At 42.0% G+C, this 13,247-nt stretch overlaps 1 protein-coding gene across 1 annotated transcript; it reads right to left on the reverse strand.

The window, feature by feature from the left end:
• Window positions 1–4,245: 4,245 nt before the first annotated feature.
• Window positions 4,246–13,247, reverse strand: tfap2c (transcription factor AP-2 gamma (activating enhancer binding protein 2 gamma); the record flags this gene model as incomplete). Its single annotated transcript, XM_080845425.1, has 7 exons — window positions 4,246–4,540; window positions 4,800–4,941; window positions 6,103–6,221; window positions 7,497–7,719; window positions 11,228–11,279; window positions 11,460–11,906; window positions 13,200–13,247. 7 exons carry the CDS (start codon window positions 13,245–13,247, stop codon window positions 4,246–4,248), a joined length of 1,326 nt encoding a protein of 441 aa, XP_080701551.1.

Genomic DNA, 13,247 nt, shown 5'->3' on the forward strand with positions numbered 1-13,247 from the left:
ACTAGGTCTGGACTGACTGCGCGAAGATGTATGGTGTCAACGGCGGACTGGAGTCAGTTCCCGTAGAAACGCAGACATCTGCTGTCTGTGAGGCTCTGGCGGGACAGAGGCAAGAGCGTGAGGGCTGCGGTCTCCGAGACTGGCCACGCTAATTGGTAATATGTGTGAGCGAGCGAGAGAGGGAAAGGGAGGGAGGGAGAATGGGAGGGAAGGAGAGAGAGAGAGGGAAAGAGGGGGGAGAAGGAGGAGGGTGTTTGGGTGGACAGAGAGGGGGGAGTGGGGCAGACAGGCCATTGCATTCCCACAGAATGAGTAAAAAAAAAAAAAAAAAAAAAGAGGAGTCACTCGGTCCTCTAATGCCCCCCTCCCTCAGACCCCCAGCCCTTCCTTTGAATATCTCCTCACCAATCTGCAACCTCCACCCCACCCCCACCCCACGCCTGCCCACCCTTCCTGGTCCACCCTGCCCAACCCAAACCCAGGATCTCCCTGTCTGTAATTTAGATTAATTTCTTCCACATTTTCTCTCAGGATTAGCCGTTCACCCCCTGCAGACTTTTTATGTTCTCATTATTTAGCTTCCCCATCGCCATGACCAATAACACTCCCCCCCCCCCCCCCCCCATCCCCAATCTCCCAAAACGCTGCACCAAACCAACCCCCCACTACACACACCCTCAAAGTACACCCGCACACACACACACACACACACACACACACACACACACACACACACACACACACACACACACACACACACACACACACACAACACGCACACGTGAAATATACAAACAGACCACATGCTGCAACCTCTCCCATATGTTTTTTTTCCTGCCAAACAAGGCTTTGGTTAGACCCCCCATGTACATCTTATTGCTTTGTTCCATTTTTCTCGGTTTAAGCCTAATGCTGTCTTAACAAATTTCTGTGCATTGTTGTACAGCTGTGGGGACAGATTCAAAATGGCTAACATCTGGCAGAGGTGATTGACACATGACAAGGCTTTCTCAACCCCCTCATTAATGTGCGGTTACAGTGGAGGGAAATCTCTGGTCCTGTTTGTGTGAAATGCAAATTGCTCTTAATGCCCAACAGATTGAATACACCACTGCACAAAAGGTCTGTGAAAGAAGCACACATGATGAGTGCTGTGCTGCTACCTGTTTTTTAAACCATCATGGAAGATCAAATAAATAATCACTAACTATTGAACAAATCATTAGCAATTACATGAAGTTGCTACCTCACAATAACTGTGATGGGCATTTGACATTGTAGTCCCATGTCTACAACATCAGCACTAGCTGAGACATTATATCCCCACGGACACTCAGAACAAAGCAAGCTAAATAAACAGAAGTCCTAACTCTAGATGCCTTGAGCTAACTTTGTTGTGTAAAAAAAGCCATGACAATGCCCTTGAGAGCTCTTCCATACTGATGCAACACTATCAGTGTTTCTTCTAGACACAAGAAAAGACGACAGAGGCTGATACACACTATCTTTCTATGCAATATTATGCAGACAGGCACGGACACGAATACTAACTATTCTTCACTGTCCAAAAGACATTTGTCTCCTTACAAATACTCCTCTAACGTAACGTTCCATCCACAATGTGCTTTTAATTCTGTGAGTAAAACTCGACATTTCTGTGATGACAGATTGGACTAAGCCAATGCAAATAAAGCCTTCCAGTACGAGGAAGCTACCATGGCAGGAAGACCTTAGCAGATTCATCTAGGTGTACATCTTCACAAACTACCAAGGATATATACTGTACAGAAGCATAAGTAATGAGAGAATCACAGCAGTTATTGTATGAGTGCAGAACATAGTTGACTTTGCAAACACATAACATTTCTAACTAATAGAATAGAAGTCGAAACCAGGCTTGACGCACAACAAATGGCTTAATGTTAGGGAATGTTAAACAGGCTTTACTACTGGTTAGAGTGGTCATAGCATTGCCAGCATAATAGTGTGATGCCAGCCACCAAAAACCCAGTCAAAGCAAGCAACATCTCATCTTTCCCTGGAAAATGACGGCAGGTAACTGAAGGCAGTTACTGCAGTCAACTGTAGGCTGGGCCCCCAGCCACACTGCTGGTCAGACAGGTTCTGGGGGAAGCAGCTCATACTTGCCCTGTTGTCAGGCACTTTCTGAGTCAGACGGCTTCCATTCGACCAGCAAGGCTGCGCTTAGCGCTTCGCTAACCGCATGCTTAAACACACAATTGCGTGTGTGGCAACAGAGGCTGTCAATTGTAAAAGGCCCTGACCTTCTACCTGTAGATTAGGACAGGTAAGTTCACACAAAAATCAGTTGCATTGTAAAAGGGGTTTGACATTTATTTTGAGCCCTGGCATATTTGGAATACATGGAATAGTTTCAAGTTTAGTACCAGAGTTGCTGCTTGTTTATGCACCAGGGACATATTTTAAAAATTAATAGTAATTACAGTTTGTAATAAGACTTAAAAACAGATAATGGAGAGACACAATAACAGGGAGTATAGAAAATGTTCTGTTACTCAAGCAGAGCAGTCTAAAACAATGTTTGTATTTAATAATACATGTATCACTGAAGAGTGGATGAATCAATGGACTTTAGGAATGGTTTATGTTTTCAAGAGGAAATGCCAGACTTTCTGAGAAAGACAAAAAAGCCAAGACATAAATCATCATGTGCAACAATGAATGTGAACCAGAACCACAATTTATCTCTCTCATGGCCCTGTGCAAAGCTGCTAGGAAAGATTAGATAATGATGTCCACTGTCCCTACTGTTGGTTGGTTTGACATTCATCCACATAGAAACTCCACAGACAAGCTTTGGCCAAAATCAGCGGCACGCTTCACTTAAAGGCCTGTATGGCAATTGAAGTGTGCCCTGTTCAGACAGTCCTATATATAAAATGGCAAGACTGTGACAAATGAAATTAGAAACAGCATCAAGTTTTTATTCTTTTTTGCCCCAGTACCTTTGGAAGTTTACACATACATGGGAAGCACATCATCCCCATTTTCTAGACACTAAAGGGTAAAAAACGAACCCATTTACAAAAGTTTAACACATTTTAAAAAGTTAAACCTTACACCAGCATTGTACCAATATTTACATATCACATTGAATTACAACATAAATTAGAAAATATTTACATTCAGGGGAAGTTAAGTGAAAAATCCTCAGTTTTACTCCAATTTCTAATTTAAAACACTCCTTTAAAAAGAAATATATACAAATGTATATACATACAGACATACATGCATACAACAAATGGCTTTTAAATGATTTATATAAGCACGCACTTAAGTGTACTTTTTAAATTGTGGAATTTCTATGACTACAGTTTCAGATGATTTCATTGAAAAAGTAAATTAATTTAATTTCACACTTAACTGAAATCCAGTTCCTCTTACCATGACAGAGACTTTTCAACACTTTTATTTGAGTGTACTATTTGAGTATTAGCTATTATTTAACCCATATTTGAATTCTTTCATACCCATGCATACATTTCACTCTCACATACAACAACTTATATCACTCCCATGGTCAAAAACACAATAACACTGTTGCCATTGAAGACATTTGAAAGTACAAGCAAAGAACAAATACGGTCTTCTCTAAAATACAGCATCAATTCTCTGCGTGTCCGATACGGAGTCAGCACCTCTATGGAAAAGAGGGAGGAAACTGCATGCCCTCCACCTCCTGCATACAAACACACACACTCTCTCTCTCTCTCTCTCTCTCTCTCTCTCTCTATCACACACACATACGTGTGTGCACACACACACACACACACAAAATCAAAGTATGAGAGAGTTCACACTCGCAGCCAGCCATCTTGAAATGATGTCCTCTTGAAAACAAGCCTGCTCTGTCCTCTGCCAAAAAGACTGCCCAAAGGCCACTATTGTTGTAGAAGAATCTGTAGACCACTTGCACACTTGGAACCCAGAGAACTTCAGAGAGACCAACCAACGGGCAAAAAAAAAAAGAAGTGTGAAATGTCTTTGTCTTTTCAAAATTGTCAGGGAAAAAATTATCTGGATATCAAAGATCTGGAGGGTAGGTATGTGACAAGTGGACAAAATCAGGTTCTAAAATTGAAATAGCAAACATTGACAAACACGTGACAAGTAAATGTAGTTTCAGAGGCGAGAAAAAGTAAGAGCTGGAGGAACAGTCTGTTTCCTGTCTTGTTCGGGGGGGGGGGGCAGGCCCAAGGCCCCTCACTTCCTGTGCTTGTCCATCTTCTCTGAGATTTTGCCGCCGCTCTCGGAAGAGCCTTGCGTGTCGCTGCCCGAGCTCAGGTACATTTTGTCCACCTGTTTCAGCGCCTCGTTCAGATAGTTCTGCAGCGAGGTCATGGCGGCACAGATGGCTGGGGAGCCGAAGCCGTGGGTGATGAGGCTGAAGTGGGTCAAACAGCCCTGGATGCCAGGCTCCAGGATGGGTGCGGGACGCGAGTTCCCCAGCGGGGAGCGGTCCTGACTCAGCAGGTCAGTGAACTCCTTAACGATTTGTCTGAGTGGAGAGGGAAACAAATACATTCTTACAATACTGTACAGAAGTTCGCTTTCCACTTGAGACAAGTACAATATATATGTTCAGTAATGAATATAGTCTCTTGTGATGAATTAATGTGTGGACTGCAATGAGGTTCTACACCTCCATTACAAATTATTCAGGCAATCGTAACATCATTGCATGCTAAATCTGAAGACTACACATAAGGTTTATGGATGAAGCACTGAGAGTATCACTCTTTCACATGGTGACTTACTTGGCAGCCAGGAGCATGTTTTTGCGGGAGTTGATCTCATTACGTTCCACGTGTGGTCGGCCCAGGTACTCTGCAACCGCTTTTGCTGGAAACTCCGTCTCACTCACATAGCCGAAATCTCTGGCCAGGTGCACGGCCTCTCCTACACATGAGCAGAGACAGAACTGAAGTTAGGTCTGGGTGACCTTCCTGACTACCATGATGTAAGCTCATACCACCAAGACACATGCATCTGCCCAGAGATGCAGAAAAGCATGCAAGCAAGTGGTGATCGAACAAATCAGTTACTCTTCTCATTTGCTGAGGCAAAGTGTACGAGTGAGTGTGTATGTTTCTTGTTGGGGGGGGGGGGGGGGGGTTCAGAGATGATAACACCCTCTGAGCATTGGGGGTAGGTTGTAGGGTTGGTGGAGTCATCCTGTATGCTCTTAATGGGCTTATGTGGCCACAGGCACCCGAGAGGCCTATGGAGCCGACAGAGCGTCTTATTGATAGACACGCACATCACTTTCTCCGTCTTTAAGGTCAGCCGTTCCTCTTGGCAAACAAACACGTGATAACAAGTCTCGCTTCAGCTTTGAAGGTCTCTAAATAACACAGCCTCGCAGTCATGTCCCCACTTCTAACCACTCGCCTGGTCATGGCAGAGAATGCCATGGAAAAGCAAAAAAAAATAAAAGTATTCCATGTGGCTAGAGGCACTCACACACTCGTGATTCCAGTAAGAAAGTCCCAATCACTTATGAATCATTAGTTGGATATGTTCCAGAGGACAAAGATAAATGTCAACTAAGTGAGTGAACAGCACTGCCTTTTATCAAGAGAGCCCATTAGAAGGTTCTATATGATTCTCACGTGCTTCGTTATCTTTAAATTTACTTCAACAATCACACCTTTTAAAACCCTGGACAGATAAACAACAGTTCACTAGTTTGCTTTCCGGTTTTTCAAGTTTCAGGTGGACAGCTATTTACCACTAAATATTAGGAGTAGACATTTTAGATGTTGTTATTGCTGGCATAAAGTGCCTACCTGACTGCTGGGAATTGGGAAAACATTTTTTATGTTTATAATTATAGATCGAAGGGGGAGAGTGAACAGTCATCAGAACAACACTAAAACATACCCCTATGATTGCAGCGCTTAACGCCTGTGCTACATATAGCCTGTGCTACAAATAGCCTATGCTACATGTGCATGCTTCCCACTGCGCTTCCGGGAAGGTGCATGTTTCTTTACCACATACAAACAAATGAATGATACAACTCATGTTTGTGCACGTTCAAGACATGATATAGCGTACCTTCTACAAGTGCAGTGAGCAATGTGACGTTAGCAGCCTTCCTCCGTCCGGCAGGTAAGTTCAGGCCAATTTTATCCAGCTTCTCTCTTAGGGAACGGCCACCATTCTTCGACTTGGCCCTGTGAAGAAAAAAAAATAGATAATGATGAAACTGAGACTGCTGTAGGAGCTACAAACACACAAAACATTCCCCAACACAAAACATATGCACTATAAAGCATCATGACATGTCAGGCTTATTCGCTATGTCTAAATGTCACATTATGCTGAAAGAAATTCCTCATACTACTTAAATGTCCCTTGCACAAATGCAGCCCAGGGGCATCTATGATTTCATCTCAGTAACGGAGATGAAACAAGGAAAGGAGAAACAAGAGAAGGCACCCGGCCCAGAGGACGACTGCAGAAGACAAAAGGATGCTTTTTTGACCTAACAAGCACTGAAGGGAATATTGTTGTAGCCCAACAATTTTTTTTCTGCAAGGGGTATATATTTTTTTCACACTAAAAAAACACGCACAATCACACACTGAGATCCCCCACTTGCTGTGGCCGATTCGTTTTTCCACATGACTGAGGCCCAGGCCTTGCTCTCTCCGTGGTGGGTGACAGAGACTGCTTCTTTGGGGAAGCGTGTGAGCGACCCCCCTATTCCCCCCCCCCCCCCCCCCCCATCCCCATCCCCCTCTTATGTCACTGTGTGACCTACTTTACACTGTCTCAGAGTGAGGGTGTGCTTATGTTTATCTGTGCATGTGTGTGTGTGTGCGTGTGTGTGTGTGTGTGTGTGTGTGTGTGTGTGTGTGTGTGTGTGTGTGTGTGTGTGTGTGTGTGTGTGTGTGTGTGTGTGTGTGTGTGTGTGTGTGTGTACGTGCGTGTATGGCAGGGGCACATGGGAGAAGGAAATCATGCTCTCTTAGCAAAAACACCGATTTTGGTCAGGGGGATATATACCACACCCCCACCCCCCTCCCCCCAGCCCCACCACCCAACACTCTACTGTAGCTCCCAAAGCAACTGACTGATGACATATGGGGCACAAGGTCAACTGCTCTGCGACACTTAAAATCAGCCAAGCAATCCCCAACACATGCCGCCAACAATCACACTCCCAAGACACTGACGCTAAAGCTATAATCCCAATACCCACAACCTTGAAACAAGTCATATTGATTTTCATGTTGAAATTTTGCTATAATTACATTTTGGCTATTTTGAATTAGACCTGAGGGTGAAATCTTGATGACTAGGGTTGGGAAAGACCATGTGTTTACATGCCTGTATGTGCACTCATTTTGTCCTAGGTTGCTCTAGGAAATTCTGCACATTTTGGCTGCAGCTAACACAAGCACAAAGTATTTGTGTGTGTGTCTGTGTGGGGCGACATTGCTCACCTTCGCAGAACACCCCCCAGCAGGGAGGCATTGAGACACTCTGGGGGAGACAGGCGCCGTTGCACCTCTGCCACCGTCACTTTGTACTTGGACGTGGAGCTGAGCAGCGAGAGGCGCCCTGGCACTGAGCAGAACACCTCCGTGGGGTTGGACACCATGCCCAGCAGGGACTCCTTCTGGAAGGGGAGGCCAAGGGCATTCCCCTTTGGTAGAGATACGGGACCTGGAGATGAAGGATGCAAGAGAGTCAATAAGCGAAAGGTTCTGCCTCTTACTGCAGATTTAAATGTTGAACATAGACTGAGCATAGAGAGGGAGTTTACCCCTTGAAGTGAATCCTTACTATTATTTTTTCACCTTTAATATTTTTTAAACTAATATTGAATGATCATGGTCTTAAGCCCAGGGTAAATGGCTAACAACAGCTTCAGACATTTAATACGTGGACACCGTCACAGACACCTTTATGTTATAAGATAAGGTATGACAATAATAACCACCATTTTTGCCCACGATACAATAATCTTTTCTTAGGATAGGATAGGTAAGGCAAGTTTATTTATACAGCACATTTCATACACAGAGGCAATTCAATCTGCTTTACATAAAAACCAGCAAAATGAGATACAACAAACAGGATTAAAAGATAGTAATGTAATTAAAAGATAAATAATATACTTAAAAGAAAGTAATGTAGAATAAAAACATAGTGGAAGTAGCCCAAATTGTGTGGTCATCTCTTTCAGAGCACAAAATAAGCCCAAGATGTCACTTCCTTGTCAGGAGTCACTAAAGGTTTACTATTCCAGACTTCAAGTGCAGAAACCGCAGGTTTTTGAGCACAATCATTGGTACATGAAAAGATTGAACAGCTAAATGCTGCCTCACTATGTTTGATTTGGACTCTGGGTTCTACTAGCTGACCTGAGTTCATGGAACTAAGAGCCTTACTCGGTTCACATTCTTTTAAAATAGATGTTTCCGTGACCTTAACCATGCAGTGATTTGTAGACTAGTAGCAGCACTTTAAAACTATTCTGTAACTAACTGGAAGCCACTGTAAAGATTTTCGTAATGGAGTAATGTGCTCTGTTATCTTAGTCCTGGAAACTACAGGAGCAGCATTCTGAATGAGCTGCAGCTGTTTAATGTTTTTTTTTTGTTGGAAGTGCGGTTAAAAGACCATTACAGTAGTCCACAAAATAATCCCGGTTTCCCATTATTTAAGGGAAATTACTTATTTGCATTGACACGGTGAATCAATTGGGCTGTAGTTATCAGGTGAGAGTGCCGGATACCTCTGTGTATCACCTGCATAACTATGGTAACCAATGTTGTTGTTCTGTAGAATTTGGCCCAAAGTAAGTATATAGAGATTGGACAGAGAAGGTCCCCGGTGATCGCTGGATGATTCTGCATGTCATAGCAACCCTATCAGACTCATAACTGCCAAAGGTGACAAAGTCACTATGGCCTTCTAAATAAGACCTTAACCATTTCAAGACTGCCCCAGAACGTTGTACACAATTTTCCAACCTGCAGTATACTATGATCTACACAGCGTCAAAACAGTTATTTTACCTGAACAAATATTGAGCTGTATATCATTGAACACTTCTATTATTTATTTTAAGAGCCAATGCATTACTGTGTTGAGGTCGGAAGCCTGCTTGCTATTTGTCAAAATGACCACTCAGTTAAAGAAAAATACTGAGTTGATTGAAAACAACTTCCTCAATTATCTTAGAAAGACTGCATGGCAGCTGTTTTTAGTCACTTTGGGAAAATGCCTGATAGCAGTGGGACACTAACTAATTAAAAAATTAATGTATTGAATTCGAAATAAAGTCAGACAGCAGTATGACAATGATTTAAGACGCCAAACTGTTACCTCTACAGTTTTTTGATCAATTGTATTAGATGATAAATTCAAGTATGAAGCCTGAAAACGGCCCAGGTTAAAAAGTCACAGTGGACCGAGGGCTAAATGGGCACTGATCTGTTCATCTGATATTGTGAGAACCATTCCCAATCTCATGGCCATTCCACCGAGGCTGCCAACACACCACTGGGGGTGGAGGCATACCCATGTGTCTTGAAAAGCAACTTGTGCACTGCAGATGGAATATCACACTTGCCAAAGACCTTCCACCTCATCAATTTGGGATGTCTTTTCAGGAACAACACAACCATGCAGTTTCATTTAGGTCTCTGGCTCTCAAGACAAATAGTCTGACTACTGGTAAACACATACTGCAAGTACTTTAATCCTCACCCGCAAAAAAGCCACCCTCAAAATAAGTCCTCTGTAAGCGATCATGGTTCCTGCCACTTCTTAGTCCTAATACTGAGACAAGAATCACAAGCGAGCAGGTTGATTATTGGGAACTAGGGCAAAACTCCCTGTGTGCTCTTACAACTCAGCTGACCACACTATATCACAAACAAAAAATATCGAATGTAAAATTGCAAGTGTGATGCTAAATATGATGCTTAACGTACATCTGTTACGTATGTTATAGAGCTGTATTTATAATTTTCTAAGAATATCAGTATGTCTTGATGTTTTTCTGTTTTGTGTTTATTATTGTATAATTATCAAAGAATTCAAAATTATATTTAGTGGGAAGGAAAACAAATTGTCGTACCAGGAAAACAAACAATTATACAGTTTCATAGCATCAGTGAAGCATATATTTAAAGTAATTGTTTTAAAATAGTGAATTCTGAATCAATGTATTCATAAAACCGATAGGGAAACCTTCAGATAATGACAAAACAAAACAGTATGCAAAGACAGTTTTTAAAATATTCATTACACCCAGGGTAGAAATCTCTTGGCTCTTTCATAGCAATATTTCAAGTCAGAGCGGAAGACTGTCCTGACTACCGTCTGAATGTGTGCAAAGTGCCACACCCCAAGTATAGCTGCCTGAAAACTATTCTTGAGAAGTATATGTGTATACATATGTGAGATAATGTCTGGGTGTGTGCATGTACAGTACGTGCCAGTGAGACAGCATTAAACTAAGTCCTGTGACAGCTCTTCAGTGGAAATTGAAAAGAGCAGAGATCCCCGTCCTCGACAAAAAAATATTTCAAGACATGGAGTCTATGGGGTTCAGCATAGTGTTTTAAGGATTGACCAACCTTCACAGCTTGTCAGTCGGCTAGCCTGTCATTTTCAAAGAATTCTACCTGGCTGAATTAGCTTTCCTTTCTCACTTTGGAACTATAATGCACTCTGGATCAAGCTGAGATTATTTAAGTGCACCACATGACTAAAGGGATTAAGGATTTACATATGAACCAGAACAACCAACACTCCTCACAATCCCCATACAAGTAGCCGTATAGGTGCTCCTTTAGCTTTTTTTCCTAGCAGTAAGCCACAAAGAACAAAAAGCTGGTTCAGCGAGAGTAACTATTTAACAACACAAAGTGCTGTCCAAAAAGTCGGATTGATACGCTTTCAATTATTTTGTTTGTTATATTTACAACATCGAGACAACTATCTTCACCATGCTGCACTTTGTGGTTTCTTTTCTGGAACTTGTTGCATCATCAGTTCACAATTAGAAAAGCATATGTTTCCGTTGTGCCACAAACACTGTAGTGTAAAAAGTTTTCTCCTAAAATCAGCTTAATAGAGTTTTACATTTTTTTCCTGATCAATTTTAAACAAATTGATATTATTTAAACAGCAATGAAGTTGAAATCTTAAAACCAACCTTTCTTGATGACTGTCTGATCTGCCATTCCAATACTGTGATCATCCACATGCTGTAAGAAAAGTAAAGTTTTGATTAATCACATTGCTTCTATACACGCAAAAGAATGCGTCTGCAGGATACAAGCATTCTAACATCGTCTAAACCTGACCCAAAACCTATCCAAACTTGTTTTTTTGCCAGTCATAGTTAGTTTTCCCGAGCCATTATTACATTTATTTATTAGACCCACCTGAACATCGTCTAAACCGTGACCCATCTCGTGTAGTCCCATGTTCTCTCCAATAGTGTCGATGCCTTGGACATGTGAAGGTAAAAGCTCTGGTCGTCGAAATCCTTCTCTTCTCAACCCTGACGAGCCACCCTCCAGACCCAGTATCTGACTGGCTAGGCCGCTGCGGGGTCCAATCTCCTGACTCTGACGACCAGGCCATGACTGCTGCTGGCTGGATGCTTGGGACTGATGTATAGAGTTGATATTGAAAGGGTCACTAATATGGGAATAGGGGTCGCTGGACTGAGGATACGATAGAGGTTGGTAGGGGGGAGGGAAGTACGGCGGCTGGAAGTCGGAGTTGCCCGAATGCGACAGAGATGGAGCCGGGCTATAGAGATGCTGGCTCACGGCGGGCAAGTGTGGTAACCTTGGGTTCCCATTACTACTGCCATCATGTCTCTCCTAAAAAAAAAAGATCAATAGATCAATAAAAAACAAGATACACAGAGGATCGATGGAAATATATAGAATAATAGCAATAGATAACAATTTCAAATAGGCCTTTCCATACAGGCCATTCCAAAATATTATCTGGCCTACGTTATGGTCGATTTAACGATAAAGTTAGACAACAGCCAGGTCGAAACTTAAAACCTCAAATGATTCATAAGTTAGGCAACATGCTAATTTACAGACGCAGTACATCAACAGCAACTATCCAACTGTTAACTGGTTAAGAGTTACATTTATTACATTTTCAACTTAAAACAGTTGTTACTTAAACTCTGCCATAGCCTACTCAACCAAACCTATATCGTTCTCTTCACCGGAAAACAGAAAGCCATATCGAATAGTTGTCACTATGGCTCAGTAATATCAGTGACCCTTGTTGGGTATCTTAAAATGTGCAAAATGTACTGATATAGAAATAGCTTTGCACAACATGTTGGCTGAGTTTATACTAAACCTTAAGAGAGGCGGACACACAACCTAAATAGAGGAAGGCAACATAATAGCCACGCAGTTTTGTTGAATGAAGCAAAATCAGAGGTATTATAGATAATAAACAAATGCTATGGTAAATGCCAAATTCTCAGCATTTGCCCATGAGTGTCAGTGGCTTGTCAAATTGGCCCATCTTTATGCGAGCTGTCTCAATCGTTCGTACTCAAAGTAAATGTAAGAGGGAAGCAAGTTCCTTAACAAATCGACAAGACAACAAAAATACTATTTAAATAAATCCAAGAAAAGGAAACCTAAATACATAGGCCTGCTGTAAATAAATTACCTACATTAGCAGAACAAAAGTGCTGATTCGACTGGCCAATGGCTTGAAAAAACCCAAACGGATGCCTAATGAAGAAATTAGTAAGAAAATCACGTTCCATCTGTTAACAAGTTTTTATATATTTTGAAAGTGTAGGCCTTTCATTTGAAGTTGTACGTGTCCTACTTATAGAATAATACCACGCAATTCGCGAGGAGTGTGTTGGTGTTTTATTTAAAACCTAATACATTTATAGGTGCATATAGCCTATTAAAAATTGTGGGCCTAACATAGGCTAATGAAACCAGACCTGACAGAACTTTAGACAATTGATGTTAGCCAGTATGGTTGTCTGTCTTCCCGCAGTGGTTATAGCCCATTAGGTTCCCATCAGCCCAATCGAAACCCTTTTCTATTTTGTAAAAAAGAGTCGACTCCAGTGAGTAAGGTGTAATCTGCAGTCTATTTAAAGTTTTACTCCAACTCACCTCACAGTCCTCTTCGTACTTTACGTTATCTGCTAGCTTCCACAACAT

The sequence above is a fragment of the Sprattus sprattus genome (assembly GCF_963457725.1).
Source record: "Sprattus sprattus genome assembly, chromosome: 10".
In the NCBI taxonomy this organism is placed as follows: domain Eukaryota; kingdom Metazoa; phylum Chordata; class Actinopteri; order Clupeiformes; family Clupeidae; genus Sprattus; species Sprattus sprattus.